The 21746-nt window shown below is 40.2% G+C and overlaps 1 protein-coding gene and 2 long non-coding RNA genes across 3 annotated transcripts in view; 2 read left to right on the forward strand and 1 right to left on the reverse strand.

Moving 5' to 3' along the window:
- Positions 1–112: 112 nt before the first annotated feature.
- On the reverse strand, positions 113–21222 carry LOC311437302. Its single transcript, XR_014693395.1, has 4 exons — positions 21112–21222; positions 4344–4461; positions 1780–1948; positions 113–1276 (listed from the first exon to the last, which is right to left on the reverse strand). It is a non-coding gene; the product is annotated as an uncharacterized lncRNA (long non-coding RNA).
- On the forward strand, positions 1184–16797 carry LOC311437303. The gene is made up of 2 exons (XR_014693396.1): positions 1184–1289; positions 1790–16797. It is a non-coding gene; the product is annotated as an uncharacterized lncRNA (long non-coding RNA).
- PDE3B (phosphodiesterase 3B) overlaps positions 19491–21746 on the forward strand; it is an 87097-nt gene continuing 84841 nt past the window's right edge. Inside the window, exon 1 of the mRNA XM_084520337.1 lies at positions 19491–20624. Coding sequence (XP_084376463.1) covers positions 19638–20624 — 987 coding nt within the window. The 5' untranslated portion in view covers positions 19491–19637. The remainder of the gene's footprint in view (positions 20625–21746) is intronic.

Genomic DNA, 21746 nt, shown 5'->3' on the forward strand with positions numbered 1-21746 from the left:
TGTGTACAACTGCAACTGAAAAGCGAGTAAAAAAAAAAAAAAAGTTACAAAAAAGTTACTAGGAAAACTTCTCTGTAGGGTTGGAGGACTCAAGCATGAAGACAAACAAGAATCAGGTGGTACCATATTTGTATGTTTTATTTTTTCAACAAGTGCTGGAATCACAAGACTCAAACCAAACCCGTACTGCGTGTGTACCTTTTGGTTCTTGTGGGACCAACGATAACATTTCTCTTAGCGCTGGTGAATTTGTACAAAACTTTTCATTGGAGAGGATCACAGTGTTGTCTAGAAAAGAAATCTAAATAGACTGATTTTAATTATCTAACTTACGTTTAAGCTTTGTGATTAATAAATAATAATAAAAAAATACTTTGATGTGAAATAACTTTCTTTCTTCAACACTGATATATAAACAGGATATATAAACATTTTAAGTGAGCCTACCAGCCTTCAAGTTACAGTGAACTTTCAGCAAATACTCCTGTAGTCTCTGCTCTAATGCCATTCTGTAACAACTTCCTTACAGCAATAAGTGACTCCCGAAAGGTCTGCTTACTCCACCTGCAGTAACGGAACAAGACAGATATTTCCTTTCTTTTGGCAAAAGTATATTAGTTTTCATAGAATGCTAAACTACGCCAAGACTCTATTGTTCTGTATATATACTGATAAGAACAGGAAGTAATGTTAGGAACCACATTTCTGGTAATAAAGAGGCAGGATTTTTTAAAACTTCACACTAGAGAATTAGAGGAAATCTATACAAATGAAGAATTTTTAGAGGCTATATCAACTATTACATAGGTACATTAAATTGCAACTTCAGCATTTTCCTGCTTTTTTTTTTTTTTTTTTTTAAATGTGTGGATAGAAAAATACATCCAAAACTTCAAGCTATGAAGTCCAGCTATTAAGAAATTCCTCAAAACCAAACTGGCTCAAGTACTGTGGCAGTGAAAAGTGTTGCACGGGAGCTTCTTTCCCTCCTTTACTGATGAGCTGGGCAAAGCAGCGAGGCCGGCACTGGATGGAGTTTCAGCTGCTCCCCCGAGTGCTTCAGACAGCGTAACTGCTACCACATTCCCAAGGCAGCAACGCCAGGAGGTTATTAGAGACAGGAGTATTCTCTACGAACCAGGAAGTGCTTAGAGGGCAAGGAAGTCATTCACTTCCCTCTGAGTACTCCTGTGTCCTTAGGCTCAGTCTGAGCCCTTTACAAGCAGGTGCAATTCCAGTGCTTTTGCAGTTTATTTCTATTCACATCTTGGGTGCACTACCATTTAAAAGTACAAAAATGAGAGAAAGGCATCAGCAAGGCAAAATCAAATAGCTCTTTTTCAGTTAACAAAGTTATCAAACCAAAAAATATATATGTATATATATATTTTTCCCAAATGTACATATTACTGAACAAACAGTTACTGAAATGAATGAAGTTTGTGGTTTTCCAGTCATCTAAAGTTGTTACGAAAATTTGAATGAAGGCCTTAAATTATGGTGTCAGTAAAGTTTAAGCAATGGACAAGTGCGGTGGTGACCTCAGCACTTGGGAAAATGTCACTCCTGATATATTTAATGGTGTACAGTGGCCTGCATGAAGTGATCTGACAGTTTTAGACAGCTTCATAGGAGATAAAAATCCTTGCCAAAAGATTAGAGCAATGCAGGCATAGTTGATTGACACAGCAGGAAAATGTGTGCTTCTCACTTCTCCTCTGATGCTGGAATTGGGTGCCATTAAAAGCAGCAGGTTCAAGAAAAGACAAGGATACTTACAGAGACACAGAATACCTGCACTGTGGAAATGCTTGCAACTGAACACAATTTGGTCACAGATTCAAAGATCAGCTGGACAAATTCATAGACAGGATGCCTTTTCAGGCCACCTTGCAAAACTGCTGATACAATATTTGAATCAATTGCAGCAGGGAAAAAAACAGCAAACCTAAAATGAGCATATAAAGTCTCAAGAGAAATTAATGATGCTCTTTTGTTCTGTTACATTCCCAACGTAGTTATAAACAGCATCTGACATCTGAGCAATGGCAGGCTGGCTCTGAAGAGATTAACATACAGGAACTAAAAGGGAAGGGCACTTACGCCCTCCCTACTGCTGATTCATTAGAGGAAATGATATTCCACCAAGTCCACCTTTGGGATACCACTCATGATCAATCTGCATTAACCATTGTGCTGCTGAGTACTATGATCCTGTAGTTTTACGGTGTGTTTTTTTTTGGCTCCAACAGTAACACACCCAGCATCTGCACATTTTGTGCTGTGTAGGGATGGCAGACTGCAAAAAAAAGGAAAGAAAACTGTTGTGCTAAAATAAGAGACAGACTGAATTAAGGTGGCATCTTCATCCCCTTGGAAAAGGGGAAAGGACAGGGAGATAATGGAGCCACTCCTGGCAGATGGACGACTTATTACTGGCAAACGGCAGTGCTGTTACCATTTAACAGGTAGGAATGGTACCACTGTAAGATTCAAATCCATTACTTTAATTTCCTTAGCCTGCATTTCATGACTTGTGTTGTACAGCTTTCTCCAGTAAGTAGCTGTTTACATATAAGAATAAGAGCATTATCAATTAATCTCAATATTCCTCAAATAATAATAATAATGAAAACCATTGTTTAATATCTAGTAGGTGTTGGGAATTTGATTATTATTACTGGGCGAAATAAGTGGTCAATATTAGCCTCAGGAGACTTGTAAGGTACTGGTTTAGCTAAAGAAAATGAATGGAGAAAAGGTCACGAGCCAGGCAAAGTGACAGACCACTCCTACAACAGGTGGCATAACCAAGAACACGTGGAAACAAAATATTAGAAGCTGCTATGAAATAACATTGATGCTCTATAATAAGTATGCCAGCATACCAATAGAAGCTACAAAATACCGCTGTTTCACATGCTGCCTTTCCATTTTGCCATTGCAAATTTAAATATTAGGTAACAAACAAACGACAACAAACAAACAATAAAAAATAAATTATTAATGAAACAAAAAGTTTTAGGCAGTCTTTGTTGTGGCTTTGTAACAGTGCTACACCTGTTAAAGGGAAATGTGGGATGTTGTAAGAAAATAAGAATAACAAAATCTTGAGACAGGAAGAATTTTATTTGTACAGTTAGATCTTTTTTTATATCCTATGGTCCAAGTACATTTGATACTCAAGTCACCTAGGCCAATATATGAAATGGTGGGTACGCTTTTCTGAAAATGAGTACAAGACTCTCTTAGAAATGATAATCAGGAAAATGAACAGACCTTGAAAAGTAGTCTTCACTCCCCTATTAAATCTTATCCACTGTAGTCTACAAATACACAGGGCAGAAATAGCAATCACATGTTGTAGAAGACCCTTTAATTTATATGCCATATTTAGTAGGATTACGTTTAAGCCTAATTTAGTCTCAAGTCACCATGATTCACCATCACCTCACATTAAACTCTTACATTTCTCAAGTTGATGATTTTTGTCCTTTGATTTTAATGCCATGAACCTGGATCTCAATATATGCAGTAACACTGGCCTTAAGAATGCCCCAAATACCCTTATTTAGACAGAAATGTGAAGCCAACGTTCCATCTTCATGAATGTTTTATCAAAATAAGGCTACTTAAGATTAAATTGGATATTGTCACAACACATTCAGGACTGTACATTTTGATTTTTGGTGTTTTTTTTTGTTTTTTTTTTTTTGAGAGCTGTCTTACTCTCTTGACAATGCAAACTGCAAACTGTCTATACTTGGAAGCAATACAGCTAATAAATTTATGGCTATTAATGGCTATCATTAATGGCTACTTTATAACATCTAGAATTACTTAATTTTAAGCATCTGTATGGGACAGTCAAGTATGATGACATGTCCATCAACTAGGTTAAGACTGACAGCAAATATTTATGACAGCTGCTATAAACATACATACTTGACCCTAGAATTATTTAAAGATGATCTCAAAGGTCTCACAAAGAAAAAAAAAAAAGAATGAATCACTTTGCATTCAGTACTGTAAATAGGAAAAATGACTTGTCCCTACAAAAGATGCCAAATTCCTTTCCTATTCTTCTGCAAGTTCTCAGGAGAGGTACAGACATCATTTCTCTATGAGACATCAGTTCTCTATGAGAGCCTTGCATTTATGTTGCCAAAGGCATTTTTAATGGTTTTAAACTACTGACCAATTCAAAACACTTCAATATTCTGTCGTGAAAAATGTTAGTAATACAAGACTTTGAAGTTAATTCCTATTTTTATAAAAATCCTTAGCTTTTGTGAACTGACATCAGTTGCCCTTTTCGGGGAAAACCTTCAGAACAACTAAGCTTGTTTGAGCACCACAGCTGGTTGAGAACGATCAAGCAATCTGGAAAGCAGGATAAAATAATCCATGTGTTAAGAGAACTGCATAAAGGAGAAAGGAGTCTGGTTCTTTCTGTCCAGTCTTGGGGAACAAGGTTCGACACAGCAGTGCTGTTGTAGCATATGTTGATCATAGGAATAGTTTTGATTTGTAACTTCTTGTTTGAATAAATCAAACTAAAATATATTTAGTTTGAAATTCATGCAGATGTTATTGCTAGTTCTTTCTTGGTCTTGAAATTTCTTCATGCCCAGTGAGGGTTTCTCTATCACATACATTAATTATATAATAAAAATATATATTTTGAGCTATAACTTGCTAGTTTACTTTAGTTTATTTTACTTGCTAGTTTACTTTACTTGCTAGTCTAGGAGGTGTGATTTAAATTCTGTATATTGTATTGTTTGAGTCATCAAATGATGATGATAATTCTTCAGGTGTCTGTTACGGGAGTATTATGAAACACCTTATTTACTTTTCCAAAAATCTGTTAAGCTTTTTATTTCAATGAAAAAACAGTAGTTATTTTGAGGGTCTGAGCATAAAAGCACAATTTCAGCATGCATATTGGTGAATAGGCTATTTCAAATATATAAATTGCTGCTGTTGACTCATTTTTGGATTTTTGATTATGAATAAAACTGAATCAAAACCAATCTGTCAGACATTCAACAGTAGATACATAACATTCTGAGACAGACATATATGAATTACACGAGTTCATGAATGAATATTGTGTCAGTTATATTAATGATGAAATTTTTCAAAATTTCTACCTGTGAAAGAAATAATTGTCAGCAAAAGTTGGAAATCACAGAGTGATACAGAGACAGAGAGAAATCCTTTGTAATCCATGAGAACATTAATGGATCCTATTTCCTTACAACAGACATTATTGTCACATTAAATTAATGGCTAGACAAAGTATTACCTTCTTAGTTATGCATTTACATCCCATAAATATTTTAAAATGAGTACTTATACATGGATTGCACAATGAAAGGTTCACAGAGTGTTTTTGCACTCATCTATTGTTGCCAAAATTTTCTGCTTGAAAAATGGAAATGCATTCACATACACAAATAAATTTGACAGAGACAATTAAACTATGCTTTTTTTTGTATAATTTAAAAACCAGGAAAGACCACCCGAGGAATGACTTAACATTCCTGGCAAGACTTAAAGGATTTGCATGACACTTAACTTTACAGGCATTTTCAAGTGCTATAGGAGCATTGAACTTACTGTAACCTTCAGTCACTATTTAGGCAACAATTCTGGTTGTTTTTCAAAAAGTGACTCAAACCATTCATAGCATGGATTCGGTTTTTGATTAGGAATGACTACAATACAGAATTACTATGCAGGAAAAAAAATAGATGTTTGAGTAAGCTTTAGTCTTAAAAAATCTTGCTGTCATCAACCTCTTCTTTTTCTAGCATTTGCCAAGCTCCTAATTTTGCTGCATGCATTTTAACAGCTTTGCTGTCATTCATATCCCTGGTTTTCATAGTACAAATTTTGTTTGGCACTGCCATCTTTATTGCATATATTCCAAAACTAACAGCAAAGGGAACAGAAACCTAAGCCTGTCCTGACAAACGTAAGATAGGTTCTGGCAGCATAACGTCCATTGTCTTCCATTGTTCTTGCAGATGACTGAGCTCAGACAGTGCATCATGCATGCCTAAATTGTGAACAAATTCCATTGATGTAAGGGTGGTTCGAAATCCAAAGTATTTGGTGCAACCCTTGGCTTCTAAGCCCAGTCCATGGAAGGATGCAGGGAAAGGCCTGAAGAGCTCTAAATTAATTCCAGTCTTATTATAACCCTGTCTCGAAATCAGCTAGTGAGTATCTAAAAACCTCTGCAATAGTTATTAGCATATTAATATTAGCATATTAACATAGTCAACCCATCTGCACAGCTGGCTTTGATTTTAAGAGCTATAAATCAGCTAAATTTGTGACTATTTATGTCATTCACAACAGGTTCTCTAGCACTAAAACATTTTTGAGATGTTCTTATCACATCATTATAACAACATGAACGATTCTTCAGACAAACAGAAGATTCCATACTTGAAACAGGGAAAATAATTTTACAAAATGAGAAAATCAGAAGATCTTTGCATTTGTATAGACCCTTTCAACTATCATATAGCGATTAATAAAAGCAGGGAGATACTTTTGAGCTTGAAAATTGAGCATGTGCCTCAAGATTTTGAAAAGCAACCTGTGACTGAGGTTATCACTTTCTAGTTATGCAACTCAAAACACATTAGGGTGATACAGTTTCCAGAAAGTCCTGAGTACCTCCTGGTTTCAGTGAGCAGCAAATGTATTCTCACTACTGACTTTATACAATATTCAGTACACATTATTTCTTCAAAGTAGCATTCTTACCACTAAAGCAAAACATTACGTTAATTTGTTTAGGATCTTACCCCAAAAAACATTCATACAATGCAATTTTAAGTATGCCCTGGTGCTGCTTCATAATCAGTAATTACCAGTCTTCACCCAAGTATTCACAGGCTTGCTATATATCACTGATGTGACACCAACATGTTTCTAAAGCTAATCACACTCATCGTCCATTTCTTTAGGTATTTTATTCTTCAAAATATATTCAACTTCAGCTTTAAAATCCAGTTTCTAAGTTACAATCTTCATATCATGAACAATGATTTTTTTTTTTTTCTGCACTGACTTCAGTATAGCCATGGTTTTAATTATACTTGGGACACGTAGTTTGTATGCGTGTACTTCTCCAAATTTCACACCAGAAGCACTCACATTATGAATTTAAAGGATTAAACTATATCCTGGACTTCAACCTACGGAAACAAATCTCTGAATAGTCCTTTGGCCTAAATCTGATAAACCATAAAGAAGGAAAGAAACTCTAAAATATCAGAAAAACAACTTTGTTATGCATATTTGCATTTTTACAAAAAGTTTTAAGAATGTAACACTTGCAACTGTAGCCTATGAGTAAAATGACAGCAATGCTTCATTGCTTTGGAGTGGTTTATGTCCCCTGTAGCAGACAGGGGTATCAAATTGACCAGCTTTCTCTAGTTACTAGCCAGGGAGGAATGCAGTATGCTATCATTTCTACCAAGTCCAGCGACCATGAATTTCACAGAATGTTTCTCAGATCAGGAAATGTCATTTCTTAAGTCGCATTGCTGCACATGCATATCTCCATTTTATGGTCAGTAACTTTGGTCAGTATGGTTGGTAACTTTTTAAGGAAAAAGTTTTAACACAAGTCTAGCTTTGTGTGCATTCTTCCATACTTTTACTTTCTTAATGCGTACTTTTTCCCAATATCTCAATAGCATAAGATGTGAAGGACCTGTGACAAACATTTGACAAGCACTTGAAAGTGTAAGTACCATTTCTGACCACTCAAAAAGTGTTCAGAAACAGAGGAAACAACTATGATGTTCAGACCGTACTTGAAAGTTGCTTCATGAAAGAGACAAAACTACAAACCCTTCAATATACAATTTCTACAGTATCAACAAAGCCAAAGAAGCCACCAGCTTGGAAGTGCCCTGCTGAAACAGCTGTCAGATAGACTGAGCTGCCAGAGGAACCCAGCTCCATCCAGGAAGCACAGACAATGAGGCCAAGGACAGGGAAATTGACTTTTTTTGTGTATCACATGGTGAATTAAGTCTACTTAGCCCAATACGTTTGCCTCCTATTTGTTCCTTTATTAATCATAGTATTTCTCTGATGGGCAAATAAATAGTCTCTGGGCATTAAAAAAAAAAAAAAAGGAAAAAAAAAGATTTCAATAATGAAGTTGAATTCAATAGAGAAGTTGAAATCTTGATGTCAAGTCAGCCTTATGTTCATACTTAAAAGATATTGATGTGAAGGCAATGGCTTGGGATGCTGGACTGAAAGACAGTAGATTTTGGCATTAGTGCAGATTCATAAATAAGTGCTGCTTACTATCAGCTAGCTTTAGCTATTAATGTGAACGTAATAACCGTTTTATCTTCGAAACAACTCTGAAGATTAGAAAACGTGTGGCTGAAGTGGTCGTGCCTGTCTCATTTAACAGCTGAATAAGCAGCAGGTCTGGAAGACATTCTGGAGGTGGCATTGCCTATTCATGTCCAAGGAAAGAGTCAGTGTTGGTTAACCATATTCATGAAGAGAGGTGCCCAGAACACTCTCCCAAACTTCCTGCCTGTGATACGGATGCTTCAAATGACCTAATCTATTTTTCCAACTCATTCAAGAACCCAGGCAAATTTCTAGCAGGAACATCTCACATATGATGCTTTACTGCTCAGGAGGACAGCACAGCTCCCTGATCTCAAGTCACCCGAGGACAAATTCTAGCCAAGAAAGCAAGCATCTGTTACAAAGACCTTAAAGAATGGGTAATTAGGTAATGATATTGCCTAGACTCAGCCACAAGCCTGTAGTTTATGACCAGTTGAAGAGCAGATAGTCCTTCCACTTCTGCTTGCTTCTGGTAAGATGTTCCAGCTCACACCCTTTAGTGTGTACCTTTGTAACGGCTGCTAAGGAATCATTCTTTATAATTGTTTTGTTCTCTCTGGGAACACAGAAGCCAAGGAAATTGCCTAAGAAATAAGGAGGAGGTGAAAGCACAGGCTGCTGTCCCCGCTGCGTCAAGCAAGGCTTGCAGGATTCTCGTAGATGACACATTGCCCTCAGTAATCAGAGCGCCCAGCTTCCTGCACGCGGCTTTAGGCAGTAATCAGGCAGTAACATTAGGCAAAGCTTCTGGCAAAAATCTTTAGGCAGTATCTTTAGGCAGATAAAGGTCAAAAGATGCTCAAAGATCTTGTGAAAATAGTATGAGAACACAAGTCAGTTCCAAACTTAAGTGAGACTGAAATCTTTTGCAGAGCACAAGTAACTCAGGAGTTCTCAGAGAAGTAGCCTTGGATGGTACTTCAGCACTGAGGGGTTTGTGAAGATCTAGAGCATGGGGAGATCTTCCTTCAGGACATTACATTACTCTGGTGTTAGAGCTCTCTTTGGAAAACAGGCAGTAGGAAGCTGCAGGTCTGACAAACCTGCAGCCCACATTGGCCCACATTGCTGCCAGGTACTAAGGTCTTGGTCAGCAATCAGAGGGAGAAACAGAAAAAGATGTCAGATTTCTTATCAGAACAACAGGCTTTCCAGTCCTGGAATATACTGTTTGCGTTCTGTGTCTAAATAATTTGGACTTGCATTTGTGAACTCTGTCCAGTGATTAAGTAGTTCTAATACATGGAACATACCTGATTCTGCAGGTTGATGTTACACTTATATTAAAATTTCTGCAAGTCTTTGTGTCATGTAAGGCTAACTTTCCAAGTAACTGGTAAAGCACAGCCTGATTTCACAAAGGTTTCATAAAGACACCGTAAATAACTAATGCCCATTTATGGAAATAGTTTAATAATCTTTTACATGAACAAAAAGACAAAATAAATGTACTTAATGCATAGTGCTCTGGCAACTGGAATCACTACCTCACATCCAGTAAAATAAATGATTATACACATTTATGTCCCATGCCAATAAATTCCCATATCTGCTATTAAAAACTACTTTTAGCTAGATGTCTCAGAAGCATGATCCTGCTTCTAGATGGTTACTGCCTAAAGCACCATTATAAGAAACATCTGCTAAAGCAGCATTCCTGCCTGTCCTCTCTAAAGCTCCTTTATTTTGCTGGGCAGTGTACAGAATCAGGTCTCTCACCTCAAAATCTGAATACTCCTCAGTTACTTTAATATCCATGCAAGATTAATGTATTTTACACCAATTCAAAGTTATTCTATTCAGAAATATGTGAATCACAGCATTACATCTGGTGAAGACCTACTTGTGTAGGAGGCCTGGCTGCGGAGATATCTGAATAGGATTTATCCCAGGTTTTCATTTAACACCGTCACTGCTCCATGCACATTTTAAAAATTCCAGGAAAGCAGAGCCTAAACTATATAGTGCATAAACAGAGCTTGGAAAATGATTTTTTTTTCCCCTAATATATCAGAAAGCATTAAAAGTTTAACTAACCTTTTCCTTCAAATAGGAATGCTGTTTTACTTCTTCCCTCTACCCCTTTCAGAACTTGCATGAAAAAATGTGGCAATCACATAGGAAGGGGACACGTTAATAAATCAAGGAAAACTACATTTACACGAAGAAAATAGATTTCTCAATTTCAACATTAAATAAAGCAAACACGCCAAATGCAAAATGTTTTAATTAATAGGGCTACTTAAGCAACTTCCCAGTGAGTAAACTATACCAAAAGTAAAGAACAAAAAATCGAGCTTAAACGCAACCTTTAGCAATACCTTACATCTGATGTTCACTTTTAAACATAAAATGCCTCAGAACTAATAGCAGCAATTTGAACCCATGATGTGAGCAACTTCAGTCAAAGTACGTCACTCAGCTTCTTTGGTATTTGGCTAACTCCCAGGTACATAGCTGTTTTGGCATTTTTATACATCAGATAATGAAAGCAGTGTGTAGTGTTTTAAATCCCAGAGGTTGCCTGCATCTGTGAGACCTACAGTTAGCAAACTGCTACACTGCAATAAGCCTTACAAGAATTAAGTACTAAAAAACAAATGACCAGGAATCACAAACTTTCAAACTATTATCTAGCACGTGCTAGCATATTAAGCAGTAATTCTTAGGAATTATAGATTCTTTGTAATTAACAGCACTCCCAGAGAAACTGATTATAAATCAGCAAATTTTAAAAATCAGCAAGTAAACAAAACTGAAGGTTAACACAGGGCACACGTTCACTTCATTTACTAATTGTGCTATGTTTGTTCATTATGCTTTTTTTCTCTAGCAACATATTGCCCTAATATTAATATTAAATAAACATAATTCTAGTTAAAAAAGACATTTTGAATATAGCAGTACAAGTAATCAAGTAAATGTTGCACTGCAGTTTGTTGTGGATCACTGCTAGGGAAGACTGTCAGTGAAATTCATCATACCACATCTATTTCTCTGGAAAAACAATGTTTGAATGCTAAATAAATAAAATCCCTGTAATTCAGTCCATGACCAATGTTATGATAATAGTTCTGATAAAGTAAGGCACGTGCTTTTCAAGTAGTTTGCAATTGATTTGACATTTTTGTCCAAATCTAAATAAAATGCCACCAAGGCCAAACTAGACAGGTTTCTAGGTCTCAAAAACACTCTCTGGACTTATTTCCATGCCTCCATAAACTCTTGCATGAACAATCACAGCAGGAATCATTATGGAATGGTTTAAAGAATACTGCAATAAGAAATCAGTTAATGATGTAAACTTAAACATAGTTCTTTACTGACAGAGTGTTTGAGTTTGGTATATTAAGCATCAGTCATAGCTAACTAGTTATTACTAATCGAACGTAAGTGCAAAGATATCGTAATGTAAACTTCTGGGTCTCAGTGATCAGCTCCAGTAAAACCTATTGCTGTGGCCAATTCCCTCTCTTCCAACGTCCTTTCCTCTCAGGTTGTTGGTAATTCAAACAGAAAACCTCCAAAGCAACAAAAGAACCATTCTAAATGTGTTGCTTTTGCGTTTGCGGGTCAATTATTATTCTTTCATTGCAAGAAAGATCAAACAGGTGCACAACCGATTGCTTCTACATCATTACTTTGTACCCAGGTATGCCAGACACATTCTAGTTACAAATAAGCACATAAAAATTAGTCAACTGAAAGTTAATACACTTGCATTACCTACAGATTCAAAATTTGACAAGTTTCCATAGCGTACTCTCATTTTTGCTTACAGTCAATTCAAACATGTTTTTAAAAATAGGGGAGAGTATTTTTTATCATTGACTGGTCTTTGCTGCTTGGGTAAACCCCACAGCGATTAGCAGTGTTTTCTAAAAGCTCCTATTCACTCTTTTGGAGCATTACCTAAGAAAAATTACCATCTTGGAAACATTTAAATACATTTTCATATCCAACTGTTCTTCCTCTTCTTACTGTAAAACTATTCGTAAAAGTAATAGGCACTAGTTTTGAGCAGAAAAACAGCTGGATTTAATCATCGTGTGATTTATCTGTTACTCAATCTTGTGAAACTGCCATCTGCTTCACCTACATGTTCGCCTTTGACAACTAAATACAATCCCTCCGTTTGGAAATAATTACGATGCATCACTATATTACGCAGATGGGACAGAAAGCAGCAAACCCTTCGAAGTTACAAAAGCATTACGAATCTTTATTTGGTGTGCAGTTTCTGATGTGGTAAATTCAGGCTCTGAGCTGTCTCAAGCCCAAAGTAAGCTTTTCTGTGTTCAGAAATTGTGACTGCTGAAAAGGGAGGGGGAGCTTCAGTTACGATGCTAAAAGCAGGCTGATAAATTACTGCAATTGTACACAGTATTGATTACGAATGCCTAAACAGTCATGTTGGATTATATAAGTAAGAAAGGTAACTTTTAGCTAAATATGTGGACTTAAATGCAAATAGGCAAGATTGCCAAGACAAGTTGTTTGAAATGAGAACTCATTCACTGAGTGTCATGACTTCCCAGACAATATATAAGTTTCGGGTTATGTATAACGAACTATTTGGTCTTAACAATTAATCAAAATAAAATTAACCTAAGAAATGCTTGTGCATCACTTAGCTTTTAGAGGACAGACACAAAACACAAATTTATCATTTTAAAACCAGACAATTTCTGTCTCCAGCCACAATTTATTCCTGTCTGCTTTTTTACACAGCTGAATTCTTTCTGTGGCTAGAAGGACAAAATACTTCCACATTAATGAGCTAATCAGCTTAATTGCATAAACTTGCCTTTGTGTGTGTGTTTTTTTTTTTTTTTTTTTTTTTTTTTTTTAATCTCAAGTTGAATCTCCAGAAGAAATAGTTATGCAATCACCATTACAGGATTCTGTTATTTTTTCTCATAAAAGGAGAAATGTAAAGTTTTTTTTTTACTTACATGTTCTTTTTTCTGGAAATTCATTTACAACAACTTACATAAGAGAGCATTAAATATAATGAACTTCTGAATACATTAATGCCTGCAAGGCTTTCCTACACATAGCTGAATGCTACAGTACAGCCAAGCAAACAGTTGATACTCGAGCACATGCTGAAACACAGGCCAGGCTCTGAAGAGGTACAACTGAGCACAATCTCTTTACTGGTTTGTTTTATGCCTGCTGACAATATAATGTGATTTTAGCAATTTAACAGAATTCTAATGAATGCTAATTAACAAGGACCTGTCTCAATGATTTAGGGTCAATACAGTGGGTACCAAAAGACATGGAAATGAGAGAAGCTGACTGAACGATTCAGCTCGCTTTTATCACCACCACCACCTGCAATAAATGACCAGGCTTAGACTGATTTTGATCTGTTTCAAAACATATTTACGCATATGATGCTCATGTGTAAAGTCAGACTTCTCTGGAAAAACCAAACCAGTTCCCCAGTCAGATTTAATCTTCAGCAGCATTAATGAGTGGAGTCCATCAAATGCCTCTATTTCAATTCAAGAGAGAAATTTCAATTAGCAAGTAAGGGAATGAATTACCATAGAAATATTACTGTGTATTCTTAAGTTTAATGCTATTTCACTGAATGGGTAGATTTTATAGTAAAATATGATGTAGCATCAAGTAAACTTTTTATAGTGAGAGGCTACATATGAAGCCACCTATTTTATTAATCTTCGATTTTGCTTATAAGATGACAAATTTTACTCAGTTTTGAGAAAGTGAAACCTGTCAAAAGTTTCTTAATTGAGAAATTTCTGCATTTTTATTATCAACAAATTGAACTATTTTCCAAATAAATAAGCTCATGTGAAACTGCAGTACCACATATAATTGTGCAATTCCCTAAGAACTTAAAGGCAGAATTTTGACAGCGATTTGTTGAACTTGATAGCCTGTTATCATCATTTTTATTAGGAAACAAGCATCTAAAATCACTGGTACTTTGGGGGGGGGGGGGGGGGGGGCGGGAATCAACCAAAGGCATTTACATTTACTTAAATGGGCACCAGAAAAAAAAAAATAGAGACAAGATAAAGATGTGTTTTCCTAGTTTTTCTTCAGATTTAGAATATTTAATTAGGTTGATGCAGTATTTCTTCTATGCACTGATTGTTCCTCAGGTTTGTCACTGCTGAGCTATATCTCGGAGCCTGCCATCACACTGATGTTCTGATACTTTCCATCTCCAGAAATAGGAAGTCTCATCTAACAATGCCCTATCACGCCAGCTCCACATTTCCAGTGAAAATGGAACACCCATGCTTTTAAAACTGACTAGTGCTGTATCTGCTAGAGACATCTTATCATACAAGGAACATTTTTTTCACAACTTCTTTCCAGTTTTCTTTGTCACGTGTCTGTTTTTGAGAAGTTAAACTCACAGATGCTCTCTGTAGTAACTTGGTCTTTCCTGTCATATGCTGAAGATCACAACGCTGTGACTTACCTTTGAACCTGACTGCTTTGCTTGATGTGGAATGCAACTGAATCTCTCTTCTCACCCTTAGACATGACAAATACATCGGCTTCTCACTGCAAGTACAATGACATCATGCATAGTAAATACACTTCCAGAAGACTCTTTTCCTGTCGTTTTTTCTCCACTTAGCAGCTGCATGACTATCCTTCATTCATTTTTTTTCCCATTATATCTGGTTGCCTGTGAACCACTGCAGATCTCTCTAGGCCTTTAGTGCCGAAGACATACAACATCACCTTCTAAAATACTTGTATCCTGTGTTTAAAAGACAGCACATTACACAAATATGTTTGAAATCATCCAGCACCTAGTTGCATCCTTAAGCCTCCAGCTGCAAGCACTCAGTGAGCTGGAGCACACGCTTCTCCAGTTCACCACCCAGAGCAGCCACAGTGCTTGCCTCAGGACAACTTGAGAATGGTAACACACAGCACTGGTGTTTCTCCAAACACTGATTCAGGTTTGGTTAAGCCTTTTGATTTCCCTAAGGGAACTGCACTTGTATGAGTATGCATGTGTTTTCTGGGGGTATGGTATTTCTTTTATTTTCTTTGCTAAATGATTGTGGTTGTAGTAACGCCATTTCTTTATTTAAGTGTCTAATGTAAAACTGATAACAAAGCTGAGGTAGATACAATTACTGCTTACACCACCTTAACTGTCTTTGCATTAATTTACAAATTAACTTCCCAACAAAAGTCTAATGTTCAAAGAAATAAATAACAAAATACAGCTAACATTTCCACAAAGACATCTACAACTGCATTTACAAGACAGCAGGGATTCATACAAATGTTTTGGTTACACACAATTTAAAAAAATGTTTTGCAAAAGCCCAATTCACTTCTGATTACTGCAGCCTACAGACAACTTCCTCATAAACAAGAAAGAAAGAAAAGCAGTAATTGTAACAGCCGTCCAGCTCAGAGCTCCAACAGAAGACACATCCTCTGTTCCCACCTTCTTTTCTCAACCACACTCACACTACACCAGCATTCAGGTAGTAGCAATATGTTCCTTGAACAAGGCATCAGTTCACTCATTCTTCAGTTATACAGAAGAATCTCTAAGCAAATGAACCCAGATTACAATTAGAAAGCCAAGCTATTTAAGCCATGTAGCTGGTTTTAATTTTTTGTGTGTTTGCTTCCAATTTCAAAGGATACTTTGTTTAAATAATTCGGTACATCTAAATACATTATTCAAAATGAAGCTTAAGTATGACAGGTATACGTAGGCTAAGATAAAGTTCAGTCCTCAAGAAAGCTATCAACAATCACTGAGACAATTTTGTAATAGAAACACGCAAAGGATTTAGAAAGCACGGATGGCTCTCATAATTTGCTGTGAAAGGTTCCAAGTTAGGCACCATAATAGTAAACCCTTTCCCCATGTTCAAAGTGCAAGGTCTACAGTCGGGGTACGATTATACACTGTTAGATGTAACTATTATCACTTTGACGAATACACCATGGAAGGCCTGAAGACAAGCTTGGAAGATAATTTCTTAAGCTTTGATTAATCTTTCCATGCTAATACAAGAGAAAGCAGAAAATAGTTTCCTGAAGACCTGGGCAACTGCATCCCATATTATTAAACAGATAACAAAGTTGTCCACAGGGTGAGAAACTCACCAGAATCACAGGACTAGATGAGGGAGGAAGGAAGGATCAGATTCTGTATATGATGTGTCTGAAGAAGGAGACAATAAAGGTACTCACATGTAAAAACCATAGCAATTCTGAACAGCGCAGGAATTTTCCAGATTCCAACATTACAGGGCACAATAGCCAGGACATGGCCAATAAAAAAAAAGGGCAGCACAGACTGGAGGGAATGATTAAAACTTAAAAATATTCCAAGGGATGAGGTAAAGTTTAGAGATGGTTCTGGATGTGCAGGTCAAAGAAGCGAAACAGGCCAAAGATGCCAAAATTACAGCTTTGAATGACAACACTTATGGTTATACTCTGTTCTTTCCAGTTACAATGGCTTGGAATGGGGAACAGACAAATGAAACAGTAACTATTTTGAAATATCATAGCCTGATTTTCATTAGAAACTTACAAACCAGCACCTAAAGACATTTGTATGTATAGAGGCACAGTAGTAGCAAAAGCCACTGTTAAGCAGATACAGGTATTATATCATACAGTACCTTAAGAAAAAAACAGAATTGCTACACTATTTTCTTTTGTTGGTGAAACTGTAAAATGACAAAAAAAATAGTAATTAAAAATTACATGAAATTAATGTCTTCACTACAACTTAAATACTTTGTCTTTTACTGCAACATTTTCTGTATTCAAGGAATATTGGCCTACCAGTGGACAAATGAAAAGGTACTTCTTTACCCTTAAAATTTCTCTCTCCTAAGAAGAACTTTAGTTAATGCTCCTAATGATGGCTTGAGTAAGACAGCATCTAACTTTTCCTTACGCTGAAATTGTTCATGATTAGATTGTAAATTGCTCAGGATGGGGATCTATTAATAGTCATATCCTTTTACAAATGAACACGCTAAGACAAGTATTGTTAGGCAACAGGGATGCTATGAAAGAAAAAAAACATTCTCCCATAGAATGAGCCGTGAAGACATTTCTTCAGGGTGTTTTTGCACAAATGTACCATTGAATTAAAAGCTAATTACTTCATGATAAATGATCCGAAGACAAATAAATAGTAAGGTGGTGGAGTATGCTGTTGATGCTAAGTTACTGAGGGCAGAAAAAATAAATCTAGCTGAGCAAATCTGCAGCCTCATAAATGCATATGCAGGTCAAATTTATGGTAAATAACCAGAAAGTACACTGGGGAAAAAAAAAAAACCTCTATCTTTGATTTGTAAAACTATCTGTCAGCTGTAGATGTTAACACTCAGAAATGATATCCTGTCATCTGTATAGTTAATGCCATGAAAACAATGTTCAATGTTTGTTCAACAGAACAACACTCAACAATCCACTTTCTTTCTTCGTTAACAAAACAAACAAACAAGACTACAGGCATTTTAAAGAAAAAAATCAATAATGACACGAAAACCATCATTTTGGCTCAGCATAAATCCATCTGCTCGTGTCTTGAGTACTGTGCGTGACTCCTTGTTTCCTCGTCAGCAAAAGCCTATGCTAGTGTTGACAAAGTACAGAATAAAGAGAGGAACTGTACCATGTGAAAATATCAGATAGACTAGAACTCCTCTGCTTGGAAAACACAAGACTCACAAGCCTGGGGAAAGATATAAAATCACGAACTGAAGAAAAAAGATGACTTGATAGGAACTGTGATCGATTAAGACAGATAGCAAACACGAAAACCATTTCACACAACGCAGTTGAGTTGTACAGAGTAAGGACCTCCTTCCTGCAGTACACGGCAGATGCCAAAAGCCAACGTGGACTTAAAAGTAAACGAATACATAACTGGTTGTGCAAATTCATGGAATAAAAATGCACTGAGGACTGTGTTAAATATAAGACACCACTTCTGATTCAGAAAGCGCTAATGCCACAGTGGGTTGCATATGGGGTATTAAGGGGTCATATGATGTCCTATCTTTGTACTCTTCCTTTGTACGCTTTCCAATGCCCGCTGTTATAGTTGCTTATATTCACGGATGATGTTTATATGAAGATTACGGTATCTGTGAAATACGAAGTGTTTCAGGAATGCATTTATTTATAGCTGAATCTAAAAAGTGAAGGAGCTGTGCAAAATAGCAAGATTCATCTCAGCCCTGAAAACATTCACGTGTACACTTGATCGCAGGCTAACTGATGTCAGTAGCATGTGAGCTAAAGTCAATGCAGGATTATTAGCCCAGAAGGAAATTCACATGCTCTCTTTTGAAAACTTTTAACCGAGGAATCTGTGCCATCATAGCGGCTGTAAGCGTAGCAAGACAGGACAGAATTCCTTTTGCTCTTTTTGGGGGAAAGCGCGTAGGAGGTGTTTCTGACCGAGGGAGGCCTGTGACGGCACTGAAGTTCCGCCGATTTGCTTTGCCTTCTGAAGCACAAACCGCTGCTTATTTCCAACTTCTTACGTACAGAAGCGACTCTGTTCGTCACCGCGCATTGCAGGCGCTGTCAAAGCGATCACGCTGGACGGCTTCTGCTCATCGTCAGCCCTCAGGCCCGGGCCCTGCAGCTTCCTCTTCCCCCCGCGGGCTGAACGAGCCCTGCGGGCTGGCAACCAGGACTGCGAGAAGCGCAGCGAGCCCCGCTCCTCCTGCTCCCTTCCCGAGCGCTGAACGAGCCGGGACGGCCCCGGGGAGCACCAGCACCGGGACCGGCTGCTCCCTGCACGCCGCCTTCCCTTCGGGGGGTGCCTCGGGGAGCCCCCAAACTCCTCTCAGGGTGCGTGGGACCTGCCTCGGGCTCCCTCACAGCCTCCCGGAGCCGATCTCGGGCTCCTCCGCTCCCGGGCGGCCGCCCCAGGGCCTCGCCCACCCCCGTCCCCCGCCCCCCGTCCCCCGCCCCCGCCGGGCTCCGCCAGCGGCCGCTGCCGTCGGTGAGCGCTGGGAGGCGGCCGCGAGCCCCTCCCGCTGGATCCGTTTCGGGGCAGAGCGAGCGGGCGAGCGGGGCTCGTTACCTTTTCTCTCCTTCCCCGCCGCTCCCCCACCATGCTCCGGCCGCCGCCGCCGCTGCCCGCGGAGGAGACGCCGCGGCTGAGGGCGGCGCGGCCGGGCCGCCGATAGCGCGACCCGCGCCCTGCCCCGACCACCATGAGGGACGAGAGGGAAGCCCCCGCCGCTGGTCCCGGTGCCGGTGCCGGTCCCGGCGCCGTCCGAGCCCCGCAGCGCTGCCAGCAGCCGGACGGCGGCGCGGAGAGCCTGCGGAACGGCTACGTGAGGAGCTGCGCGACCCCCCTGCGGCAGGACCCCCCGAGGAGCTTCCTCTCGCTGCTGCTGCTCCCCTCCTCCTCCTCCTCCTCCTCCTCCTCCTGCTGCTGCCGCCGGGCGCTGCTCAGCCTGGCCGCCCTGGCCGCCCTCGTCCTCTCGCTGCTGGCTCTGCCGGGCCGGGGCAGCGGCGGGGGGCAGCAGGACGGGGGCGGCTGGAGGAGCCCCCGGGCGCTGCACGCCTTGCTGAGCCTCTCCCGCTGCCTCAGCCCGCTCTTCAGCATCGCCTGCGCCTTCTTCTTCCTCACCTGCCACCTGGCCCGCGGCGGTGCGCCCCGCTGGTGGCTGCTGGCTCTTCCCGTGTGCTGCTACTCGGGGGACTTGGTGGCGCTGCAGTGGCTGCCGCCCCCCGCGGGGCGCCAGGAGGAGCCCCGGGCCCCCGGCGAGCCGCAGATGCTGGCGGGCCGGCTGCTGACGGTGCTGAGCTCGGTGGCGGCGCTGACCCTGCTGCAGAGCTCCCTGCAGCTCCGCCGCCGCCTCCTCGTCTTGCTCTTCTCCAGCCTGGTGTGGCTGGCGTCGCTCGGCAGCCTCCCCTCGCTGCCCCCGGCCCTCCGCCCGCTGCTGGCCGGCTGTGTGGGGGCGGTGGGCTGCCTGCTCGCCCTTTGCTGCGGTGTCCCGGCGGCCCGGAGCCGGGCACAACAGCAGCAGCAGCATCGCCAGCACCCGCGGCTCCCCAGCGGGGAGGAGAAAGTGCCTGTGATCAGACCCAGGAGGAGATCGAGCTGCGTGTCCCTCGGGGAGAGCCCGGTCAGCTACTACGGCAGCAGCAAGATGTTTCGGAGGCCCTCGCTGCCGTGCATTTCCCGGGAGCAGGTAGGTTTCCTCCGAAACCGCAGGGAGAAACTTTCCGAGGGGTGAGCGCCGCTCGCTCTGCCCGGCCTCTCAGTGGGTGCTCGCTGCTGTCAGGCGCCCGCTAAAGAAATGGAGGAAAATAGTGGTTCCTCAGCGGGGCTTCGTTTCTCAACTTGGGTTTCTGCACGGCCGCTCTGACCCTCCCTTTTGGTCTGTATGGGAGCTAAATCCTACCAATGCGTTTGCAGTAGCATACAGGGCTCGCTCGCTTTCCATGCGATCTTAAATATTAAAGCGTAGCCCCTTTTCCTTAAACAAACAAACACCTTCAGCTATCAGCTACCTTGTCTCTTTTCCAAAGCCCAGCTCCTCCACTTCTGGCAGACTTCACCAGAGAAAGAAACCACAGCTTGCTAGCTGCTCGGCACTTCACTTTCTTCCCTGCTTTCTGTCGACAAAAAGGTGCTAAAGAAAAACACAAAATCAGGTTTTGAGGGATATTTTGTACCGATGTTTGGCAGTGTTTGAGTGGCATGCGCCCTTCTGCCTTGCAGATTTCTCTCTCTGCCTCTTAGCCATCTCTTCCTCACTCCAAGTAACTTAACATTAGGTTGGGGTTGATTGGATTTAAGCAACTACTTTTTTTTTTTTTTTTTTTTTTTTTTTTAAACTGAAGAGAGAGCTGTTCAGTAGAGCCTGGAAAGATGCCTGCAACGTTCAGTTTTCTTGAATGGAACTCTGTTGGTTTCTCCCTCCTGGAAAACTTGTCAATGAGTCTTGTTTTTTCGCAGCGCGAAGCCCCGTGTGGGGCCGGGTTTGTTTATGTTCGGCACATTGCACGTGAAATGCAGGACTCCGAGCAGTGTGCCGGAGGGAGAACCAGCCCTGGATGGACGGGGGATGAGGGCACAGCTCGGGAGCCAGCAGCTCCTGCAAGGGGTAGTTGCCGCACAGCCCCCCATCTCTCCTTGTTGTGGCTGAAATTCAGGAAACTTGCTAAATGCAAGTTTCTAACCCCCCTTTATCGTGTGTGCCAGACTTGTGATCGACTGTGAAATAGGTCGGAGGAAACACGAGGTGAATCTGAGCGAGCAGGGTGGTTTTCGAGCATGTCGTGCTCCGCGTTTATGTCCCAGAGTAAGA

The sequence above is a fragment of the Aythya ferina genome (genome assembly GCF_964211825.1).
Source record: "Aythya ferina genome assembly, chromosome: 5".
Lineage (NCBI taxonomy): Eukaryota > Metazoa > Chordata > Aves > Anseriformes > Anatidae > Aythya > Aythya ferina.